Below are 24,083 nucleotides of genomic sequence, written 5' to 3' on the forward strand. Positions count from 1 at the left end.
ATTGTTCTGATTTCAAATACAAACACTGATATGAGGAAAAAAAGGAAATGAAGCTTCCTGACAGGAAATTAAGACCATTCACCAGAAGAAGTGAATATTAAGTACATCGTCTGTTCAGTTTTGATCATCCCAAAGTCCAATTTCCCCGTTAGGAAAAACATGACGTATGCCTGTCATGATAACATTCAGTTGTTGGTCATAGTGTGTATTTTTTTTGTACAACACATTTTCTTCATCTTCCAGTGTAGCCTACAGAAATGGTATTATGCATCAGAACACTTCCAAATCAGTTTGAAGCAAGTATGGGGTTCTAAAGAAAATATACAGTAGTAGGATCAGCTCTACTCTTGAACTAGTAGTTTTTTTGTGCTTTGTTACATGAATGTTAGAGGGATGATGTAGACATCTAGTGCACCAACTAAGGTAGCAGTCCAATTGTACAAACTCTTTTTGATTTGTATGATATAACTTTATATGAACCAGTGACTTTTAATTACAGAATTGCCGTCGAAGATATACTTGACACGGCAAGGTCTCTCCCTTTAAGTATGTTGTCTTTTACATAACCTGCAAAAGTTCTGTCTCCTTGACAAAGGTCATATTTTATATATAAATCAAGACTTATTGCAGAAAATGAATTCAATTGAGAAGAACAATGTTAAAAACTATATCAGGTTCACGAGGGTATTACTGCTGTGTAACTTTGGCTTTCAGACACCACACTTTTACTGTCAACATTTCCATGTGTAGTGCGACTCCCGCCGTGTTTCATATTTTGGTTCTGAAAATTGAATTTAAAGTGATGGTTATTAATCATGAATGTGGATGTCAAACTGCAAGGTGAAAAAGAAAAAATAATAATACAGCCATGCAAACCTTGTAGTGTATATTTGGTGCCGTTTGGTGGATTGTGAAGATGTAAAGTAGTTAATGGCCATGGGCTTACACTAGGGGGCACCAGCTACCTAAAAGAAGAGAGCTTTGCTGCAACATCAAGCCGTTCCCAGCTGAAATCCTTCCCACCATTCTTCAGTAAGGGAGGCAGAAACTATCCATGTCATCATATGGATCATCCCGTAAACTTACCTTCCAACATCCAGAAGAGGCCTGCTCCTGACAGTCTGACAAGTGATAACAGGACTGTGATGTATGGCAGACATTTTGCTGTGGCTGAGACACATCTGGTGCCGAAGACTGATTGGACGAACTCTGGCTGACCCTTAAACATCTCTGCACGGCGCCCTCCTCGCCTACAACAGCTTCATCTCTTCTGCTCTGCTGCTCTCCATTGCTTGGTGCTGTGTCTTTGTTGTACATTGTACTTGCATTTCTTCAAAATGAATAAATAAGAGAGAGAGAGAGAAACAAAAAAAACAGAACAAGAAGAGAATGGAATCCCTCTCTTCGATCTATTCCACATCTCTGTTGTTGGTTTTGATCAAAGCTGGTCCGTATACGTGTACTATAGGCCTAACGATAATGTGCAGCTACTGTATGTTTCTTAAAGTTTCTCACAGTTTTTTTTACAAAAAAAAAACATTGTGAGGATGTGAGGAATCGGTATGTACTTAAAGAAACATATTAAAGATTAGTATTTGAACTTAATGGAAATGTATTTAAATGAAAGGCCAGAGTATATAAAGTAAAATAGACGTGAAAAGCTGAAAACAAATCTCAAGGATGAGACAATTGCAGTTAACAGGTATAGATCTGCAGCTATTGGTTGTACCTTTGTACCTCTGCTTTCAGGAAAATACAGAAAAACATTAAACAACAACAATGCTTAGATGTGAAGTGAACTCATCAAACTTAGAAAAAAGATTGAATCAATTACTTTGGAGCGAAATTGGCTGAAAGGCCTTTAGAGCTCTGAAATACAGCCTGGGGATATTTGTGTTTGAACTCAGTATTGCCAAGTTTCTCATAGCTGACATGCTTTCTACATCCCAAACTGTAAATGTGAATGCTTTAACAATCTCCTCCTCAAAGGTGTGTACAAAATATTATTTGTTCCCCGAGATAGATAGGTAGATATTTTACCACTATAAATTAGTGATTATTTGGAAGTATAGGTTTAGGTTTATTCACAGGCAGAAAATGTGTACTATACTTAGTTTGCATTTAATGTTCTCTTTAGCTCTTTAACTCTAGCCTATTTTTAAAGAAACCTTATGAAAATGTAAAAGTTAATTCTCAACCTTAAAAGAAGTACCCTTTTATCACTAGATACACTTGCTCGTATTTTCTTGAGCAAACTCCATTTGCCAAGTCAGACATTAGACGTTTAACTTCATATAGCATTCCCTGATGAGGGAGCCCCTCCCGGCCTCCTCTGACACCAATGGAAGAAATGAGCAAAATGACATTGTTTATTAAAAGCAGGTTGATCCATTCAGACATCCTAAGCAACATAGGTACGTACACTGACCAATCTCATGCCAAACAGCAGCCGACAGTAAAATACCATCCCTACTTTGTAAGAAGCAATGTTAGAAAAGTCAGTTATCACTGCCACTTGTACTGTATTACAATGTGCATCATGAAAGACGTAGGAGAAAGGCATGTTTCTGAGCCCTAAATGCCCAAAAATATGATCTAAAATGAAACCATAGTGAACCTAGCGTACAGTCAGGTCAGTTATTCATAAATGATAGCATGAGTGAGCCGAAAATACAATGTGGATAAACAGAGGAGGAAAATAAATTAAACGTCTCTTGAATAATAATACATGGATGATACCATAAGACTTAAGGCTCATTTGGGACCTGAGGATTTCATACATACAGTGTACAACAACACGGCTCACACTACTCAGCGTGCCTTTGTTTCACACTTACCATGGATGAGAGAGGAAGGTAAGACATCAATTAATCAACACAAGCCTGCTGTTTACAATGGAAGCCATGTTGGGGAAGGGGGGTTGTACAAGCTGCATTTTCACACAATGATACAACAGGTGGAACTGAACCTTGTTGGCTCAATACCTTTGGTTACAGTCAGTTTCATGGCAACTCTGAGGTTTCAACGTAATGTGGTAAAAGCATGAATACAATCCAGGCAAAGTTACAAAGGTCCCAAATTCTGTTTTGACATGAAACAAAGAGGATTCGGTCCATATTTTCGGCAGGGATTCGCAAAAGTTGGTTTTCTTTTTTTGAAACGATTACAAATTGACCAGAGACAGTCAAAAGAGAGGAGGGAAATTACTTTGATCCGACACCGAGCTTAAATATAACGTCACTCACATATGAGCTATGTAAGGGCTTAAGGCCTCCTCAAATCCCCAGTGAAGACAAAATCCCATCAAGAAAGGCCCAGAGGTGCCTATATATCAGTTCAACAGAGCCTGCACAGGCCCACAGAGAAAACATTTACACATCCCACTGTGCACCACCACACACCACTGAGCCGCCAAGGTTGAAACCATACGAGAATACCCATTGTTTAGAAGAGGAGCCGAAGAAAGAAACGGCTTCAAAGAGCCCGCAGTCGAGTCACGTGCCCTCTCAGTTCTGTAAAAGCAACTTCTGAAAGTCAATTCTTTTCTGTAACTCCTTTAGAAAAGGGTGGAGGAAAAGAATCTCTCTCCTCAAAAGAGATCTTTGAAGAGAGTAGAGGAAAGACACAGTAGGGTAAGGGATGGAGCAGGTGGAAAAGCAGCTGCCACCCTCGTGCCGTCTTTGACCTGCCGATTCTCCTCTTTAAAAGCAGTTGTATCACCCGGTTCCTGCAGACGTTTGTCATAGTACAGTCCTGGATGTGAGGATTAACACTGCGAGGTTGACCAAAGTGAATGTCGTAGACTCCGGAGCCGCTCCCATGGCTACGGGGCCTGAAATACACAAACAAATCAAAATTAATGTTTGTTTGGCGGGGGCGCCCTTAGCTCAGTTGGTAGGGCGCCCCCACCCCCCGGGGCCCAGCAGCAGACCCGGGTTCGCTGTCTCTCTGCACTATCAATAAAGCATAAAAATGCCCAAAAAATATCTTAAAATAAAAAATAAATAAAAAAATGAATGAATTAATGTTTGGCCTTGTATCCTTAAAGCCTCTGGAAACCTGGTCCTGAATAGTAAAACAAATCAATATACAGCATGATAATTAAAGTTGGGTGTCTTAAGAAGCTTTTACAAAAATCAGATTGAAAATAAATGTTCTTAAATTTTATAAAATGTAGATTAAAAAAAATATGTTCTCCATGCCAAGAGTCATTATTTTTAAAAAGCATTTGGGCACAGAACTGCCTTGATTGGTTCAAAATACTAACTGAGTCATAGGAATAGCCCCTCCTCATCTGAACTGAATTTCTGTCAAGTTTATCAAATTAAAATGAAGATAACTTTAGGATTAGATAAATATGCCTAAGACTTTTCAGATGCTTACTATCGTGCAACTAATTACCCAAATGACATAGATATAAGGATTTTGAGGATTTGGTTACAGGGGCTTTAATGTCCGGTTTAGTTCTGCGTTAACATGGCTTTAGTACCAACACTGACATGAAGGTTTCACATACATTCAAGCCCATCTTAAAATGCATTCACTAGAGTGTGGTGCGAGTACAAAACTATTTCAATAGATGGCAGTAGTGTGCTGCCTTCAAGACATTAGGCATGAAGGGTGGGTGCAGCAAAAGACTTAGTTTGAATAAGGGGGGGGGGGGGGGGGCACTCAAACAGCTGCTGGCAATATTCTTTGCATGTCTGAGCCCATTTTGTTGTTAAGACAACTGTAAACACAACATTGATGCTTAGCTTAAAAAGACAAATATTTAAATATCAACATTTGAGGGGGGAAATAATTCAAAGAAGGGTCAGAGATACCAATTTATCAGCAGCCTCTACAGACCAAGATGCAATGCAAGCTTCAGAACAAGTTGTGTATAAAGTAATACAGTATATATTTTTTTACACTCAACACTTTGATTAAAAGCAACAATGTCTCAATCTGCTTGTAGCTCTCAAAAATGATCAGAGACAGAAGAAATTAAATTTAGGCAGGAATAAAAAAAAGAGGATGGAAAATAATTCAACACAGGCTCAAAACACAGGCGAATGGTCTGCTTTATGAGAGTCAAACTAGGTCAACAGAATTCATGTGTTTCTGTGGGGGACGTCTCACAAAACGGACATCATTTTCATGTTTCATGTCCCCTGCCCTGTCCCTATACCTGCTATCTTGGGGATGGTAATCTGGCGGCTGCTGATGCCTTCCCCTCCCTCACTGAAGGGCTTGATCTGGATGATGTAGTCCTGGTTGACTGGCAGCGACAGCTCCAAGGAGGTGGTGTTGGTCTCCACCACACGGGGACGGCCGTGTATGTCCTGACTGTACATCACCTGCCGGAAGCACAGAGGGAGAGAGATGATAACGGTGGAATGCATTGCCACATGAGTTGTCTTGCTGTTGATACACTGCCAAGGAAAAAAAAGTGTGATTTCTAGCATTGTGTGGGAATGTGCCACTGGAACTAACAAAGATTCATTCTTACTGTAGCTATCTGCACATGGCTTCTCTGGACCCAGAGGAGAAGGTGCAGCAGAGATAAGGTGGAGTGTACATGTCGATGCATCTGCCAATTTTACTATGAAGTATATCAACTTATGAGCAACAATTGGAAAAGTTGTAGAATTTTGTGTGTGGCTGAAATGATGTGTCTTAAAATAATATTAGTGAGCTGTGGGCATTACGGGTAGCCTATATCAAGGAATGTTACTTCAGGGAAAGTATGCACAAGGACTTCATAATTAACTGAATATGCAGCTAGAGCTAGACATCACATTGCCAATTTTGGTATCGTTCTCAGTACATTTGGCGGATAAAGCAATTTTGATTGGATTTGGTTTGATGTAGCATGCGTTCAAAATATTGAGTAATAGACATTTCTGCAAATATATCTGATGTAGTTTTCTTTAGTCTATGACGGCCAGAATTCCAAAAGCAAAGCTTAAGCTTTAATAACTTTACATATAATATCTCCACCAACAAAAACATTTACATTTATTGTCATATTGGACAGTATTGGTATTGGTCGATATCCAAAACCCAGATATTGGAATCGGATCAGAACGGAAAAATACTCAGTGCATCTCTACTGCCAGAGATTCAGTATGAAATAAGGAGATAAGTGGCTGTACTGCGAGAGGTTTAACCTTCTTTACTCATCAGTGGACTAAGTGTGTGTACAGCAATCATATGGAGTCAAAGGACCAAGTTTGTCATTTTGTGTAATGTTTAAAAGGTCTAAAACCATTAACTCAGCCAGTCCACTTTAAGCAGGGTAAGTGTAAAATTATTCTCTTTTTACCTTATATCCTGTGACTTCAGACTCGTTCTCCAGAGCATGCACTTGGTCCCACTTCAGTATGACCTTGGAGTTGGAAGTGTTCCACATGATTTTAACCGGGGCTTGACTGGGTGCTTGACGAAGATAAGGGGAGAGTTTGAAGGAGAGAGGACGAAAGAGAAAAACGACAGGCCACCAAGTCAATAAACAGTAGCAGCACAGCATAGACAAGATGTTTCACTGTCAGTTTATCATCCCACTGTTGGAAGACACTAGTTACTCAAGGAATATGAGTGTGGGAACGATCCTATATTTAGTTGTTTGTGAGGAGGATGGTTGAGGAGGAATTACAGTGAGTAATATTACTTATGTTAATTTATATTAGCCTATATGAAATTAAAACGCTGTGAAAATGCCACCGTTCTGCCCAGTTTTTGTTTGAATCTCACACACACAAAAAAACAACAAGCATGAGAACGCACATTTATACGCCCATTTGGCTCGCAGGTGGCATAGATAGAGGAAGAAAGGGTGAAACAATATAAAGAGGCAGTTAAAGGCAATCTCTCTGCAGGAAACATATCATAATTTTCCAGCTAAGCCTGCATGTCAAATCACCCGCTGTAACCATGCATTAAACTAGCATTTACATCAAAGACCTGCCATGTCTGTCAAAGGATGGCTGTATGACATCCCTTAGTTTCACACTATTCGCCAAGAAAGAAGGGAATAAAAGGAGGCTTTTAGTCGATGCAGACAAGGGTTTAAACAACATTGCATGTTTAAAGGGTGTTAAAAGAAATGGCTCTTACATGTTATATGAGCGATAAATTGCCTTTAACACGTATTATAGGCCTCAAGTATAACAGTGCATTTTAGTGAAAAAACACTGAATGTAAAAACTGGCTTTTTATTTTAGCAGTCAGTTCAAGGGACAGGAGTTGTGAAATAGAGAAAGAGAGGGGTATGGCATGTAACAAAGGTCAATCGGCCTCATTGTCTTTCCCCACAATACGCCTAAAAGCTCTTACGTGGTTTCTTGGTTGTGACATTGACTATGTTGCTCTGTGGTCCCACTCCAGCGCTGTTATAGGCCCGCAGAGACATGTAATAGGTACTGCTGCCCTCCAGATCCCTGATGAGTACTGAAGTTTTATTCCCCACTGTCCTGATTACACTGGCTGTGTCCTGCTTCTGCCCTTCGCCCCAGTACTGCAACTAAAAACACACAACAAATACAAAGATTGTACTTTATCAGTGTGCACTTGATTTAAAAAAATAAAACATTTACACAGCTTTAGTGAGTATATCTTCTAATTACAACAACACTGTCGGCTCATCTACATGAATTAAGCCTTTGATGATTGCACATGGATTTGATTCCTTCTGCTGTACTGTATGTCCAAGGTTTTTCTCAGCAGTAGAATCAACAACTGAAACATTTCGTGGGCGCTTCTTGATCTCTTGCACCAGTGTCAGGGGGTGATACCAGATTGTAAACGCTACCATACTGACAAAGAGTATTGTGGAGCTGATACGCTTAATCAACTTTGTGTCAACTCACTTGGCAATGGCTTGAATGTAACTGACATTCATTCCTATGAAAAGGTTACGCACGGAAGCTTCGATGCTTCCATCTGTGACAGTACATAAAGTGGGCATGAATCCTGGAGGGCTTCATGATGCACATATACCTTAGAATCATGAATGAATAACTCTAAAGGCAATAATACAAAGAGGTCATTGGATTGATGTCCAATTAAAAAAAAACATATAAGGCCACTAGCTGTTGGCACCTTCCACTATATTTGTAAAACTGTTATTGTGTGGGCTTGTGTTGGCCTGACCTCATAGCCCAGGATGCGTCTGCGGTTATTACTCCAGGCCAGTGGCTTCCAGGTGACCTCCACCTCCGACGCCGATACACTCTTGGCCCTCAGCCTCCCTGGAGCTCTGCTGGGCTCTGAAAGGCACACAGGATGAGAAGGATGACAAGATTTACTACACCCACATCTACAATATGACTTATGGAAGACTCTGCAGCTGCAACCAATCTATCCATAACACTGAGTGAGGAGGAGTGAGTGCTGCTGAAACATATAGTCCTGGGGGAAAAATGGAATCGAAATAAAAACGGATACAAATAAGACTCGTACTAAATCGGATCAGTTGTTGTACATTCCCAGAGTTAAAAGGTGGAGTCAGTGATTCTGGAGAATGCTTGTTGAATAAAATCTCCTCACGATCCACTATCTGTATGTACTGTGTGTGTGCGCTGAGAATACAAAAATCCAGTGTTACTGTTGATACACAGCCCAGGCTCTGTAAATAGCATGTGGCCAGCTACGTTGCATCCCTTTGTTTACATACCCATTTACAAAACCTAGGCTGTGATTTAACACTTGCGCCCGCACAGTAAGGAAATATAGAGGATCTTGAGGACATGCACAAGTCATTTGGACAACAAGCGTTAACTCCACCTTTAGATCATTTGCCTTGCTGTATAGTTTTAATAGTACGCACCTTCCTCTGCTGAGTAGATGGTGGTCACTGGACTAAAAGGCCCTTCTCCCCTGTTGTTGTACACCCCGACTTTGATTTGGTAAGGGGAGAAGGGAGGGATGCTCTCATTCTTGAAGACATATCTGGAGGCGTCCTGGGATGTGACAGCAGCCTGCATCCAGCCCGGTGCTCCTAGTGGGCGGAAAGCCACCACATAGCCAAAGCCTGGACCGCTCTGCATCTCCTCAGGAACAGGCTAAAGAAAGGTATCAGAAGGGATGACTCAAGATGACTGATACTAAAAGATATTCATACCTAACAGAAATGTGGCTATGCACGGATTAGGGCACTTAAGAGGAATAATGCTGAGGTTGTACATGTACTTGGCACTCTGGTTAAGTGGTTTTATACTGAAGAGAAATATATTACAACTATCCATAAAGACCCATTTAATATCAAAAGAGATTAAAAGGACCACACCGAAGCCAGAAATCCTAGACAATGCGAAAAAACGAAGGTTATACCCTGTCCATGTCAATATTTCATTACTGCTGTCTGTGTTTGATTGCACCATCAATATCAAGGGTGCTTTAGAAAAATCTATTTTCAGTTCAAAGTTATCACATGATCAAAAATACATTTCACAGCCGCCTCTTTCAAATATAATACAACAAATGCAAATTAACCTCCCAAGTGATGACCAGCTCTGACCGTCCGCCACCGCCACCGCTCACTCTGGCCGGAGTCACCCTGGAAACTAAGAGGATAATCACAGTATCAGAGGGATCACTTTGTTTCTTCTAGTGTCTGCGATTTAAAATGAAAATATGGAGGATTCTGTTGCTCTCTGTTATGACATTTAAAAACATCCAACAGGTTAGTTCAGAAACCTTTCTTAAATTCAGATTTTTGAGAAACCTTCAATGATTTATTAGCAGAACACACATAGAAAAAGGTGTTGAAATCGATGCTGCAGAACAAGAGATGTTTAGATATTTATGCCCTGACAACCTCTTCCTCATTGTCTGAAATACACTGGTACAACAAAGTTCTTTGAAGTGATGTAATTTCCGTCCCGCTCTGAAGCGTGCATGTAATGTGGATCATTTGCAAACAGTTTGTGCCACTGTTGGCAGCAGATCAAATGTAACCAGCTTGAGATACATACGCGTTTCTTTGGTGCGTTCCTTTTTGGAGGCTTTGCTGGGCTCTCCCGTTCCTATGCCGTTGGTTGCCAGGACTCTGAACTCGTACTCCACCCAGGGACTCAAGTCAATGACAGTGGCTGACAGCTGCTTCCCCCCGAGCAGCTCAGGGACTGAAAAGACATCACAGAAATAACATTTCATCAAAAGCCCCTGCGAGATCTGCCACTGAAAGTAAGCCGTGGCTGGTGATGGCTTATTTACTGTCATTTCGAGAGTGGCGTTTTGAAAAGGATACCAGTCTTCGCACAACACCTCACTCTCTTTTATCAACTAGGTTAAGTTTACACAATCTACACACAGACATTCGGATGGAAACCAACCCACCGGTGGTAACGGCTTGCCACCCGAGAGAGAAGGGCGTTCTGGCCTGGATGGTGTAGCTGAGGATGGGGCTGTGGTTGTCCAGCCCGAGGCCCCAGGACAGAAAGGCAGTGGTCTCTGTCATCTCAGTCACCTGGCATTCCACAGGGGGGCCAGGGGGACCTGCAAGGATAATTATGTTGCAGTTCACTACCATGGGATGATATACACTGTTCAGATTAATGAAGACATGATGAAGAAGAAAGGTGATCCAGAGTGTTGCAAATTATTCGCAACATATGTAATATCTGGTGTGGGGTTATGGACAGATATTAATTTTCAGTCAGAACCCCCAACAAGTTGGTAACCACTGCCACCCTGCATTTCAGTGCATGGTGGTGCTACAAACTGTGCTTCCAACATTGGAAATATATGGACATGACATACGTGTTCAGGCTGTATAATGCCCCACAGTAACATTGTTCCCATTACATCATTCACATTAAGATATACATTAGCTATGGGGAGGTTGGTTTGTTTCACTCCTATACAAAGGAGCCTATTGCCTAGCCATAGTACTTCTGTTTATAGTATCTTATTAATATGAAATAATAGTGACATTCATTGCTAGTAAAAGATTTCTAGGACAAATGATTAAAAGTGTGTAAGATGAGATAGGACATATTTCTGGTACACTATATGCCGCTGTAGTCCTGATGTGTACATACATTTTTCAATGCTTAAGCCTGTCAGCTTATCCGTAGCTACAGTAGCAATGTATATACCCTGCCACTAGACAAACAAATCTAAAAGGTTGGATTTTTTTTTTCAACATGTGGTGTGAGGGACAGCCTTACCTCGGACTACCACATCAGTGGCAATGGAAACACTGTCCACCTTGGTCTGGACAGCACAGGTATACTTCCCAGCATGCCTCAGTTGAATGTTCCGGATCATGATGTCACCAGCAGAGCGCTGTCGGTGTCGGAGTTGTTCGCAGGAAAAACAAAAACAAAAAAGGAACAGTAAAACGGCATATTTTTGAAATTGCAAAAATGAACAAAAAGGTCAGGAAAAACAAGAGCAATGCCACAGTGATTTATTTTGGCATTCAGCTTTATTATATTACAGAAGAAAAAGGTACAAAACAAGTCCAGGGACAAACCAAATGAGGGACTGAAAGTTTTCATGATCATCTATGAGGACGGTTCTTTGTGAGGAATTAAAAAATTTTCTTTCAGCTCTATCCCTTTTATTCACTCTGATTCAATTTTCTCTACAGGCAACCATTCAATGCCAAATGCATTATTAGCTTTGAACTTTAAAGTCACAGCTAATGGTAAGTTGATGTCTTATCTATAAAAGTAAGGGACTGTGAAACAGGATGAGATTCGATAATTGCTTTGATGTATAATCAGGGACATTTTATTGAGATAAAAATTCAGTTGCTGCGAGTCATTCACTCTTTGAAACTCCCTTCCATCATTAAAATAATATAGCTGGGGACAGAATGCTTCACAGATCTCTCACTTGGCAAAATTTCACATTCAGCGAGAAAATAGGACCTCCGAAATTATTACATTAAGGGAGACCGTAAGGAGTACTGTACAGTAAGCATGTTCTGTGTAGCTTTTAGACATATACAAAAAGGTCAATTAAATTCTCTGTCAATTGCATGCAATTTGCTTAAGGTTTTTAAAAGAAAAGAAAACTGAGCCGTGTTTCGTTGGGGATTGCCAGTGCATCATTCATTCAGCCTTTCCATCTGCATTTTATCTCAGTAAATATAAGCCTCATCTTGTTTCCATGGGACAATATATAGGGGAGAGTGGCCTAAGTTGTGCATTTTGGAAGTTGTGCCACCCCTTGTTTCTAGAAAACCGTGGAAGAAATTGGAAATGTGACCACATATTTAAGAAGAGCCATCCATTTTACTCATCCTGTAAAGAAGGGAGACACAAGGAATAAGATATAAGCACATTTAAGCTCAAAAAACTGTGTTTTGCCTTTCAAAGTAACATTTCCATGATCAAGGTTTTTTGATTATTGTGTCTGAACAATTATAGACACGTTTGAAAACATTTGACACATGTTTTAGTGCTTTTGTATGCTACACTTTGAGTCTATATAGTTAGCACGACGTCAGCCCTAAATTGCTGCATCATGCCTAATATCCAAAATTCTGGGGATGGGGTGATTTGTGCAATTCACCCCATGGTATTCTCTCCAACTGCACAACTTACACCACACCGGGGGCAAGTTGTGCAAAAAGACAACTTTTTTTCCGAAAACTATATTTCTTCTACAGTTTATTCCAGATCCAAAGTTTTTATTGCCAGGGATGCACAACACCCTGAAATATATGTACATATTTGAGTTGGAGACTTTACTGTCAAGGCCTTACTTTAAAGTCACTTTGAGTGAAAAGTTGCACAACTTAGGCCACTCTCCCCTACATTCCTTTCTTAACTGTTGTCTCTAAAATACATTATATTCTGTTATCAATCGCAGCCTTTACAGAGCTGTTACAGCTCTGGGGATTACAATTCACCCTACAAAATGCAAGGAGCAAGTCTATTATTTGGAGCAGCAAAATGTTATAAATCCATAGAGGAAGGAGGTTGTTGTAAATATTGCTTGAGGCATATGTTTTTTTTCAGTATTCACCATTTACATACAGTACTGTATTCTCTATAGGCAGACTTAAATGATTCTGCTTCAAGGTTTCTTACCAACACTAGCAACAGCCAGTGTTGCATCTCAAGGCTATTTAAAAATAATATTAATCTTATTATAAAATGTAAGCATGTTTTTATTTATGAGTTTAATGCAGTGCTATAGAGGCTTAATGTTAACGCAAGGCATTACAATGTATTGCAATTAATTAGACTAATTTATTTAAAAAACTATATTCTTCTGTTTACTCTGTTTATTTGAGAAGTTATTTTTCATCTCTATTTGTAAAGGATATCAGCACTTATTTAGAAATAATTCGAGAAAGTGTATTAAGTAAAATCAAAAGACATTTGATCAACACTGAGATTTTACATTTGCTACACTAATGATTCCTACACCTTTAGAATATATGCTATTGAATGTCCCAAGCTTTAATCTCCCGAGTTCACGGTAGACTATCAATAGTGAGAAGCGTGTCACAGTCACACTTTGTAATGTGACGATCCAACATCAATATGTCAATAGGTTCTCTACCACAACATGCCAGTGGGGGTTTTAAATGAAACCCAGGGCTGCATGCAATTATGAAGCCACTGTTGCTCCTAATGATCATGCTCAATGAAAAAAGAAAAGAAAAATGTGATAAAGAGGCCAAGACCTCATAATTGCTTTTCCTAATTAAACGAGATACATATTTGGTGTTCGATGATCAAATTTAATGCATGGCTGAGCATTGCATAATTAATTCTTGAGGTGGCTGCTTTTGTCAATAGGGAAGGTGTTAGAGCCCTCGTGTTCAGTCGCACAAAGAAAAAGAAACATCTGTAGGATTTATCATGAATGAACTAGCATTCAATACTCTGCTCCTTCAAATGTGAGGCTGAGGTTAAACTGAGTAGGAAGTGGGTGTGAATGTGTTAATGGTCATTGTGATGGAGTTCAAATAACTAGTTTAAAAAGGTCAACTGTAATAAGAAAAGAGAGTTTGCAGAAGAAATACATTCTGAGTAATACAATGAGTGTTTACTCTTCACAAGCCTGTCTTCAGATGCTGGATGCTATTTTTAAAGAGATCCTATTATACTACTTTTCTGGTCTTCATTTCTTTTTAAAAACTGCTAAAGAGCAACCTGACACGAATCACATCACAAAAAACTATGCAGATTTTCGGGACACTCTTCCTCTTACCCTAGCGAGCACAGCAGTCTCTCTCTACACACTGCTTTGAGCTTCTCCGCCCCTCCCCCCTGCTGCAAACCCCACTCCGTTGTGATTGGTTACCTTCCTTCCAGCGGCGGGAAATGTTCAGGAAGGTGGGGGCATGCAGCCGGAGCTTGCCTGAGCGGCAGCATTACCATACATGGATACATGACAGAAACGACCCGAGCGTGACAGAAACAATCCGGAAATGTTAACGAGTTCGGCTCGACCGGCTGCCATAGTGTTTAGTGCTCTGCATAGCCACCCCAGACGGTCATCAGGGAATACGTTTCAGGACGCTCACGTCATTAAAAGTCAACTCTGAAACACGTGTACTGTGTATATGGTTTGTGAAGCCCACCTAAAGTTATGATCGTGATCTGAAGGGGGGAGGTTCATGTGCAAGTTTCAACGCCACAACCCAAAAAAAAAATTCCCCACAGAATATGAAACATACATTATTGCACTTACCCCACCAACCTTTTCAAAATATGCCCAGTGGCTTCCAAAGTGGATGAGCTGTTCGTTGAAGAACCAGGTGAACTTGAGGTCCAGTGTGGGGTCGTGCGACACCTGGCAGGGCAGCACGATGCTCTCACCCACAGTCACGTCCAGGTGACCTGCCGGACTGGTGATGGCTGTAGGCTCTGCAAACAGGGAGCGATATATATTAACAGAGTGGCCTTCCTCTTTCAGATTAGAAGTACCTTTTACAGGCTGTCTAGACTGTCTGCTGCTGGATGAATAGTAATGCACTTCTTTTAGCTATAGCTGGACCTTTTCTTTTCTTTTATTTATTTATTTTGTTCCGTGAACATTGTGAAATAATTGCATAAACTGATGCATCGCTGAAAAACAAACAAATCCTGTCCTTCAAATCCTGTCCCATATGTTAACCACACAAGATAAATTACTTTTTTGGTCTGCCACTGAGCTTTTATATTGCATTTGTTTCTTTGAGTTTATTAAACCACAGTATGGTCTTGTGTATCACGTTGACAAAGAGGAAGTAAGACAAATCAAACAAAAGAAAATAACTCAACCATTAGGGCAGGTCAGATGCGACTCTATAATTTGGCTGTTTGTGCTGAGACAAAAAGCCATTACGTTTCATCCTCAGCTTGGTGCGCATCAACATAATCTTTGGACAGCTGGGTGTCCAATTTAACAGCAGTGCAGTTCAGCACAGCAATATAGCACAGACTGAGAGGCCCATACCCCAGTCCACTGTGAATTATGCATGCATGTCATAAGCATCTAATGGACAGGCAAGCCAATGCAGCATGTCAGGGGAAGCAAAGGTCTATATTCAGCTGCGTCAAAACAAGCTGGCTTGTTTATCTTGCACCCCCTACGGAGAACCAACTGGCCATGGCAGTTCATTCCAGGTGAGTCTTAGGAAAGTTTGGCACCAGATGCAAAATTAGAGGGCTAAAACCTTCTGCTTTCGATTGCAAAGCTGTCACACTCATTTCCTGTTATGGCTGTGAGGAAAAAAAATCACAAATTAGCTCCCCCATTCCTTACAGCATGCTCATGGCAGTTATCATTCTGTAAGCCTCTATAAAGAGCTGTTTTTTTAAAAGTGTATAGATATGTTTTAAAATTGCTGGGATATATTTGCAATGCCGGAATGTTCTGATGGGTTGAAACCTAAACCGTACGCCTGAGGGTCAGTTAAGTCAAAATAGTACATTTGAGATGAAGTGGTAGCTGACATCATCCTCTGGTGGAATCTAAGGTAACATTTGTACCTGGGCAGAAATGCAATTCACTGCAATTAGGACTATAAAATACGAACTGCGTTCACAATCCTTAAGGAGCAGCATAGTGCTGGTACCATCTCAAAAAGAACTCAACTCAAACAGCATTTAAGTTTTTAATTTGATTTGTTAATTGGTCTTCAGTAGACAATAAATGTTACTGTTATCTGCTAAACCGAAGACTGATTTGATCTCTGTTTCATATCAATACAAATTAAACATATTTAAGTGTTGCATAAATTTGTAGAAATGGTCAATTAAGACAATTACTGATGACATTTTACTATATAGCCTAAACAATCAATCACTGAATTGAACGAATAATCAATATTGAGTCATCAACAATGGAAATTATCACTTGACATCTAATTACCTGTAATTTAGACATGTTCCCTTTAAGCGTTTACATCAGACACCCTGTCATGTAAGGATTAGCTGGTAGCATATAGTTGGCTAGAGATCAATCTCACATTATGGAATATAACAGGAGATCACTTTGTTCCTAAAACCTTATTCTAAAGTGCTATACAGAGTTCATAGCTCTGTACCAAAGGAAATACATAATTTACATTTTACCTCAGACCAATATTATAAACACACACACACACACACACACACACACACACACACACACACACACACACACACACACACACACACACATATTATATAACACATATTAGCAGCCCCATTGTTACATTTGAGACGCTGTGGTGTGGAGGGGAAAAAAAATCTTAACTGGGGATGCAAGCCCATTTGCGACTCAAAAAACCTGTGAAGAGGAACCACCATACGGCATTTTAATAGATACGCTGTTGTTGACTCTGCTCTTTAGAAAGAAAAATTCATTGCACAGCAGTGGTGTGTGGTTTTAAAAAGACTGAAACCGTAAAAACAAACTGAGCGTGGCTATGAGCCACCATGCAAAATATATTATGAATTAAACATTGAGGCGCATTAATGCAATGGGCCTCATGTTTTGCTTCCTCCAGCCGCTGCCAATCAACTAATTGGACGGTGTGTCCGTAAGGTAATAAGGGTCGGTGTGTCCGTAAGGTATAAGGGTCGTCTTCACAGCAACTCTGCTTCACTGTTTATTCATCAAGTGTGCAGAGAGGGTCAGTGTTGGTTCATTTGAAATGCAGCACTGGTCAGTCGTGTCTCAGAGCGCATGGTGTGGACTGATGTTCAAATGGATTTGACACAAGGTTTTAACAAAGAACTACCAATCCAATTCCTATAATACATGATGAATAGCAAACAGGCTTTTCACGATGAGTGTTGATGAAATTGTACTGCTTACAGTAATTGTATTATTTACTGTATTTATGGTGTATGGACAGTAATGTTGTCAGGGAATCGGCTAATAGAGATAACACAAGCAAACATTAACACAATAAACCAACCAGGGCTGTTGTTTGAAGCCAAAAGTGAAGAATATAATATCTTACCTTTGACCAAAAGGCTACCAGCACTGCTCGCCACTCCAAACTGGTTTCTGGCAACACACGTGTAGAGTCCAGCATCCATCTTACTCACGTTGGAAATGCGTAGGCTTCCATTATCCAACACAGTCACTCTGTGGGTAAAAAGAGTTTACATATTAAAAAAACTCCACACAAGCAAGTCCAGTGTCCTAAAGCATTTTCAACGTTAGCCTGTAGTTTATCTCAGGGATTTTAACTGGCTCCTCGTGCTTTAGTCTGATATAGGGAGAAGCTCAGTGTGAAGAGTTACAGTTTCACTTCCCAGCACTGAGTTGATACCACGTCAATTTCACTTTATGAGAGGAAAGCCTCATTCTAATCTGAGTTCCATGACATAGCAAGGGGGGGTATGAATACCTGCTTGTTAAAATATACTCAAACTGTCAAAGAAACATACTTTCATGTTTTCACATATGCTGTAGTACATGCCCCTAATGTATTACTATTAATATAGTTAATCCAGCACTCATGCATGCATTGCCACGTGATGGATAAGACATCACGCCACACCCTAAATACCCCTTTAAGAATGGAGACCAAGGCAGTAAAAACACCAAAACAGTGAAAAAACACATTTACGAGTTGCAACCTAAAATAACAGTGAATCAATGTGTGGTGCAGCACTAATATCATCGAGTTAATTGCATTGTTAAATCCTACAATGCAATGACTGCTAAGAGGCTGGCAGTCGATACCTTTTAACGTGGATAAAATGCTTTTCAAAAGAAATCTGACAGTAAACTGTGAAAGTTCAAAAACTACTCTACTACTAACTCAGATGCAACCCAACCCGTTATTAGATTAAATCCAACTCGGTTTTTGTTCATGTCCGTGAAATTTCACTGGCAGGGGGAAACCAATTGGACCGACCCGATAGTGTGGTAATAAAAAGAATGTTAAAGCTCTACGCCAGATTGCACCAGCGAGTCGACTCCAAATTACAAAAGATTCTCATTTCATTCCGTTACAGCTTCATCAGTCGAGCCTGACAGATTTCTTCTGACAGAGACGGTGTCCTGCTGCTACTTTACCAGTCAACAACGTCGCTTGAGTGACATGGAGCCAAATATGAAAGATAAAGCCAGCAACAATACACTCCTAGAACAAAGTGCATATGCTCTCAGTTAATCTGAGAGTTATCTGTCATGTTTAAGATGTCATCAGACCATTACTGTTTCACTTTATGGCAGAAGTTGAATTCCTCCATTGGCCTAGATTCTCATTTCACTCATATATTCATATTTAATTCAAACAATCGTAGCATTGAAACAGCATTTGCTCTTTTTAAATATAACTAAAACATCAGCTTAACTACAAATCACAAACTACTAGCAGTTTCAAAAGGAGAAGAATTTGCAAAGCTAAAAAAGAAACTTTAGAGAGGTTGATGACACCTGCAGGAGTGCTAAAAAGATTTTTGTAGGGGCAACGCTTCCTTAAAAGCATGTCAGTGTCAAAGGGGCCTTGAAAACACTGTGTACAGAAACGTTTTCTTTTAGCGGAGTCAAGGATAGAATATAATGAAAAACCTTTAAGTGGGAAACATGTTTAGCAAGATCTACACACACCTGGTACAACGCCTTTAGAAAAGTGAAATGAATGACAGGCCGCACGGTAAAAAGATAATTGCTTTGATTATTTCTTTTTGTGATGCAAAAAAAAAGCATTCCCTTGCTTTAGTGAAAAATTGGCCACATGCTGCACAGAATGCTCTGAATAAAAAAAAGCTAAAAGGGTCTTTTCATGTATTCAGTCTTTTTACAAAAGAACCAATCACTGCAAACCTTTAATTCATCAAATAATGATCAGACATCACTTATATTAGTTTGTTTTAAGGTAGTACATTATTCATTAAGAAAACCTACGGCTCATGTTTGATCCTTTTTGTCTTTCCTGATATCAAAGCATTTCAGCTGGTTTGGAAAAACAGAATGTATTGGTTCTCTCTCCTTTGATCGCTGTACTTACTGGAGGAAATCTATCAGAACCTTTAAAAGACAGCTTGCTTCCTGCTTTCTCCTTCTGTTTCACTGTGCTTCTATTATCCTTTGTGGATACAGTAATCGCCTTAATTATTCCCTCCTTGTCTCTTCTGCAATAAATACGGATTTACATATGTCCGTCTTGGCAAACAGGTGCAATAAGCTGCAATTCTTTATAACAGTATTCCCTGTTAATTTGACATATAGTGAGTTAAATATCTTAATTTGACTCTAAGCCAACCTGCATGTATTGTGAGGGATGGAAAAACAATGAGTCACTAAAATGTCAATCACTCTTACTGATTATCATTGAATGTCTGTTGTGACTGAAAGTAGACAGGTCAGCTGTTACAAAGCTCATCCCTCAGCTGTCACACTGAGGTCAAGAATGTGCCTTGCTGAGATGTCCTTAAGCTGCACTGAGTCATACCAGCTCTAATCTCCCCAGAGGGGGGAGACATGCAGAAAAATATCCCTATAGGGATAAAATTAATATTACACTGTTAAAAATGAATCTCCTTGGGGTAACAACACTGCTTGTTGAACTAATAAATAATCTGGAATGGTGTTATCAAAGTTATTGAAAATGAGCTAACAGTAAGCTTCATGTGCACATATTTTATGACGGTGAAACAGTTACTTTACTGACATTCTGATGCCAAGGCTTTACTGACTACAGGAGGATATTCATGATCGCTGCCATGTGTTGGGAGTCATTTATCAAAGAGAGAAGCTGGATAAGCATTCCGTGCTTGTGGGAGCAATGTATTATTGACATTGGTGATGGATTCAAAAGGAGAAAATGCTACATGTTCATCTCTTTTTACAAGGTCGAGCTACAGTAGAAAAACTACTACTGTTGGAAACGTCATGCCAATTTAGTCATGTAATGTGCCAAACAAACCTTGGTGCAAACAATTTTCTGACCACATTTGCATCTTTAGAAATGACTAAACCTATTGATAGATCTTTTGTCCTGAAAATCCTCACGAAGCTCCAATCATCTCTTCTGACGACAAAAAAAGGGGTTGAGCCGGTTCTTCAAATGTCAGTGGTTTCAAAGAAGAACTCGAACACTACCTTGAAGGCAGCCTAGACCTCCCAAAATGATCAAACATGACCTGCAAATTAAAATACATTAGCCTCTTCCACAGTTCCACAGTGCCCATTCCCTGTGGGGGTATATTCTTCTAACTGAACGGAGGACTTCCTTTGTAATGGTCTATAACACAGAGTTATGGATATGAGATTTCACAGGGATACCGATTGCCATTAAACTGTGTACTAGGCTATGTCAGGCTTCCTCCAAGGAAGCAAGTGCAAGATAAAGATATAAGGAGCATTAGCTGTCTGAAATGCTTTTACTTTGTTCCCATTTTCTCTCAACGATTGCCCTGGAGCAATTAAGGTATTGAGAGAATTTGTGGGGTACATAAAACCTGAGCAGTGTGATATAGTAAATAAGCACTTTACCTCAACCGTGTAGGCCTGTGTTAAAAGTGAGCTACCGTCTGTAATGTGAAAGCCTTCTGTGGCTCTCCATGGTGTAACAAAAAACTAAGTTGCTATAAATGAAAAAACATTATTTTAACCACTGAAGAAGGATTGCATAATTAACTTGTTATATTACAAAGGAACTGGCAGAATCCTCAAGGACTGGTTCTTTTATTCACTACAAATGCATATTCTGTACTGGCAACACGTCCAGTTAAAGCAGCTGTTGTTTTAGTAGCAGGATAATAAATTGAGTCACATTTTATGATGAAGCAATACATATATCACTTAGTGTACCAATCTTAAACACAGTGGTTGTATCTAAAAAGGTAATATTCTTAAGAGCTATTTCCCCATATCCATTTTACAATTTCTGGCTGTGATCGGCAAGGAGATTAAATCAGAGTAAGCACTTTATTGTTAAACTCGTAACACCATGGTTAAGTGCACAACAACCCTGTTATAAAGCTATCTTGTTATACATGCCTGGGATATGAGCCGATATAGGTATTACGACTAGATGATTTTATTAACTAATCAGATCCTCCCTTGTTCTTGGTGGATTTGCCCCCCCCCCCCCCCCTGCTCCGGATCCTTGAAAACATTATCCCTGCAAGATTAGAAGGAATTATGGGTATTTTAGTTGAGCCAGTGAAATGGATTAGTTTTGTGCCACCGCTGTAATAGCATTGCTAGCAGCCCCATTTGGATGTGGAGGAAAGTAAATACTAAGGAGCCAGAGAACAGGGGAAATGGGTTTGAGAGAAATCCTACAATAAAGTCAAAGCCTTACATCTTGTATGCAGCTCACCTACTCCAGGGCATAGCTGTAATGTTGAATTTCTAATGGGAAATCTCGCCTTTATGGGCGCGATTGATATTGCACATTGCAGTATGGATGCATTTTCCTTAGATAGTTAAGAGGATAATAAATCTGCAAGCTGGGAGCAACATTTAGCAGGCGTCTGCAACACATATTCTTGGTGCCGATTCTGCCTCCGCCGCTCAAATAAAACATCTCTCTCCTGTAACCAAGATGGCATCGGTAATAACAAATTAGGTTTCACTTTAGATTCCCCCAAAATACTGACAGACAGGGCGAGGCCAGACATGACTAAATGTGCAGCACTCCTACTGCGGTGAGGATTGATGGAAAAGCTGCTGAGCCAGTTGAACTATTAATCCCCTATCACATGCAAAATCTGGACCCCCCACTACTTCACCACATGTGTTGGCAGGTGTTCTTTGCCTCCTGGTGGCACATTAGAGCACAAAATAAAAGATGCTATCAAACTAAAAGTGGAAATGCATCCTCATGTACAATGCACAGTGTTATATACAAAGGGATATCATAAAACCATACCGGAAAGTTAAGCGTTTAACCCAGTCTGTGCCTTTGGTGACGAAACGGCAATGAAAACCGTATCAGGACTTTCTCTTCCCAAAAGTAATTTTGTACAATATTTCAAGCTTGTAAGAATGGCAACAGCACAAATATACAGTATGTATGCAAAATGTGACATTTTAGATAATGAAGACATATAACGGGAAATAGATAAAATACATACGGTATGTGAAGACAAACCGAGACAATTTCTAATTCCCTTCTAGCACTGACCAATGATATCATATGAAAGCCACGTTGTTGGCCTTCCTCAATATCTGCTCAGCTCCCTGATTGCGGCCATGTAAGATGAATCAGTACCAATCCTAATGATGGTTAATCACAAACTACACAACCTACTGCCACCTCGACCAGCATTCAACCTTCAAGGGGAGAATTGGTTTCTCATGTATGAATAACATTTTTGTTTTTCTTTTCGCTCATGCTCTAAAAGCCAAGAGAGGTATAATTGCATTGATCTGTACTTGTACCTGATTCCTAATAAAACAAGGTGTCAAGCTAGTTCCCTCTGGTGTCACCAACCACTATCACACAAGAATGTGTGTTGTTCAGCGGCCGGCCATTGATCAGTTCTTTTGGGGGGGATTTCACCTGCTTCTCTCATGTCTCAATGGAAGCCTGGATCATCATCATCCGCCCTGTGCTTCTAATGACCCTGCAGGCCTTACATGCCGCTAATGAGCTGATGGATCAGTGCATCGATCCAAGTGCCGCAGTCCACCAACGGCCAATTACCTCAAGTAAACAGTGCAGACGCCAGCTCCGAGCAAAGCCAGAGTACAATGGAGTTCAGGGAAGAAATGTCGACAAGCAAGGAGGAGAGAAAGTGGTGGAGTGCAGGACGTGTTATGCAATCCGAATTGTGTTGTGTCACCCAGTGGTTCTGTTCTTTTGCAGTTTGTCACCATGAATATCAAGTCGGGGGCAATAAGTCGATGAAATGCCATTCTGCAAGTAAAGCAGGCCAACTGAACAATGGCCCCGCATACATACTCCTTTTACCACTACACAAAAAGAAACCTGGTTACCTGTGGCTCTCTCTCAAGGCTTCCTTCCCCTTCCTCCAAGAAATGACACCCCGAGGAGACATCCGGGGCTTGCATTCGATCAGAACATCGCCACCCTGTCGCGCCAGAGTTTGGGCCTTCAGCAAGTTCTGGGAGAAGTCTGGAGCGACGGCTGAAAGGAAGAGTGGAAAGAGAGGGATGAAAGCATTGTGAGAGGGAGACAGTAGAGGACGGAAATAAAGCAAAGGGGAGGTTTAATTGACTGTCGGAGGAGAGAGGATCAAAGGGGGTAGGGTTATTGAGAAAATGAGAGTGGAGGAGCATCCTAAAAACATACAGGTCACTCCATCCATTAGGTAGGTCAGCTCTCACATCCTTTTTCTTTCCATACACACATATTCATTTGTTTGTGCACACACACACACACACACACACACACACACACACACACACACACACACACACACACACACACACACACACACACACACACACACACACACACACACACACACACACACACACACACACACACACACACACACACGCACAGCAGGTGAACCGACACGGTGCATCATTTTTAAGAAGACATTTCATTTGGAAGAAGGTAGTTTTCCCCATTCCGTGAATTTTCCTTAAGAGGACATTTTGCATTACGAATTGAGCTGTGGGGCCCCGCGGCAAAAATGAGAGAATGTAAAATGAGAGGGAGGCTTTGTTGCTGCTCCTTTAGGCCTTAATTACTAAGGCGCCGACGTCTGGAGCTGTTTTGT

The 24,083-nt window shown here is 40.4% G+C and overlaps 1 protein-coding gene across 1 annotated transcript in view; it reads right to left on the reverse strand.

The window, feature by feature from the left end:
- Positions 1 to 3,503: 3,503 nt before the first annotated feature.
- The window catches only part of cntn3a.1 (contactin 3a, tandem duplicate 1), a 74,621-nt gene continuing 54,041 nt past the window's right edge, over positions 3,504 to 24,083 (reverse strand). The window contains exons 11-23 of the mRNA XM_080030387.1: positions 23,332 to 23,482; positions 17,387 to 17,514; positions 14,644 to 14,819; positions 11,154 to 11,271; positions 10,321 to 10,479; positions 9,957 to 10,106; positions 9,475 to 9,545; positions 8,810 to 9,044; positions 8,134 to 8,249; positions 7,318 to 7,504; positions 6,308 to 6,420; positions 5,171 to 5,339; positions 3,504 to 3,832 (exon numbers count right to left, since the gene is read on the reverse strand). Coding sequence (XP_079886513.1) covers positions 3,741 to 3,832; positions 5,171 to 5,339; positions 6,308 to 6,420; positions 7,318 to 7,504; positions 8,134 to 8,249; positions 8,810 to 9,044; positions 9,475 to 9,545; positions 9,957 to 10,106; positions 10,321 to 10,479; positions 11,154 to 11,271; positions 14,644 to 14,819; positions 17,387 to 17,514; positions 23,332 to 23,482 — 1,865 coding nt within the window. The 3' untranslated portion in view covers positions 3,504 to 3,740. The remainder of the gene's footprint in view (positions 3,833 to 5,170; positions 5,340 to 6,307; positions 6,421 to 7,317; positions 7,505 to 8,133; positions 8,250 to 8,809; positions 9,045 to 9,474; positions 9,546 to 9,956; positions 10,107 to 10,320; positions 10,480 to 11,153; positions 11,272 to 14,643; positions 14,820 to 17,386; positions 17,515 to 23,331; positions 23,483 to 24,083) is intronic.

The sequence above is a fragment of the Ammodytes marinus genome (assembly GCF_949987685.1).
Source record: "Ammodytes marinus genome assembly, chromosome: 7".
Lineage (NCBI taxonomy): Eukaryota > Metazoa > Chordata > Actinopteri > Uranoscopiformes > Ammodytidae > Ammodytes > Ammodytes marinus.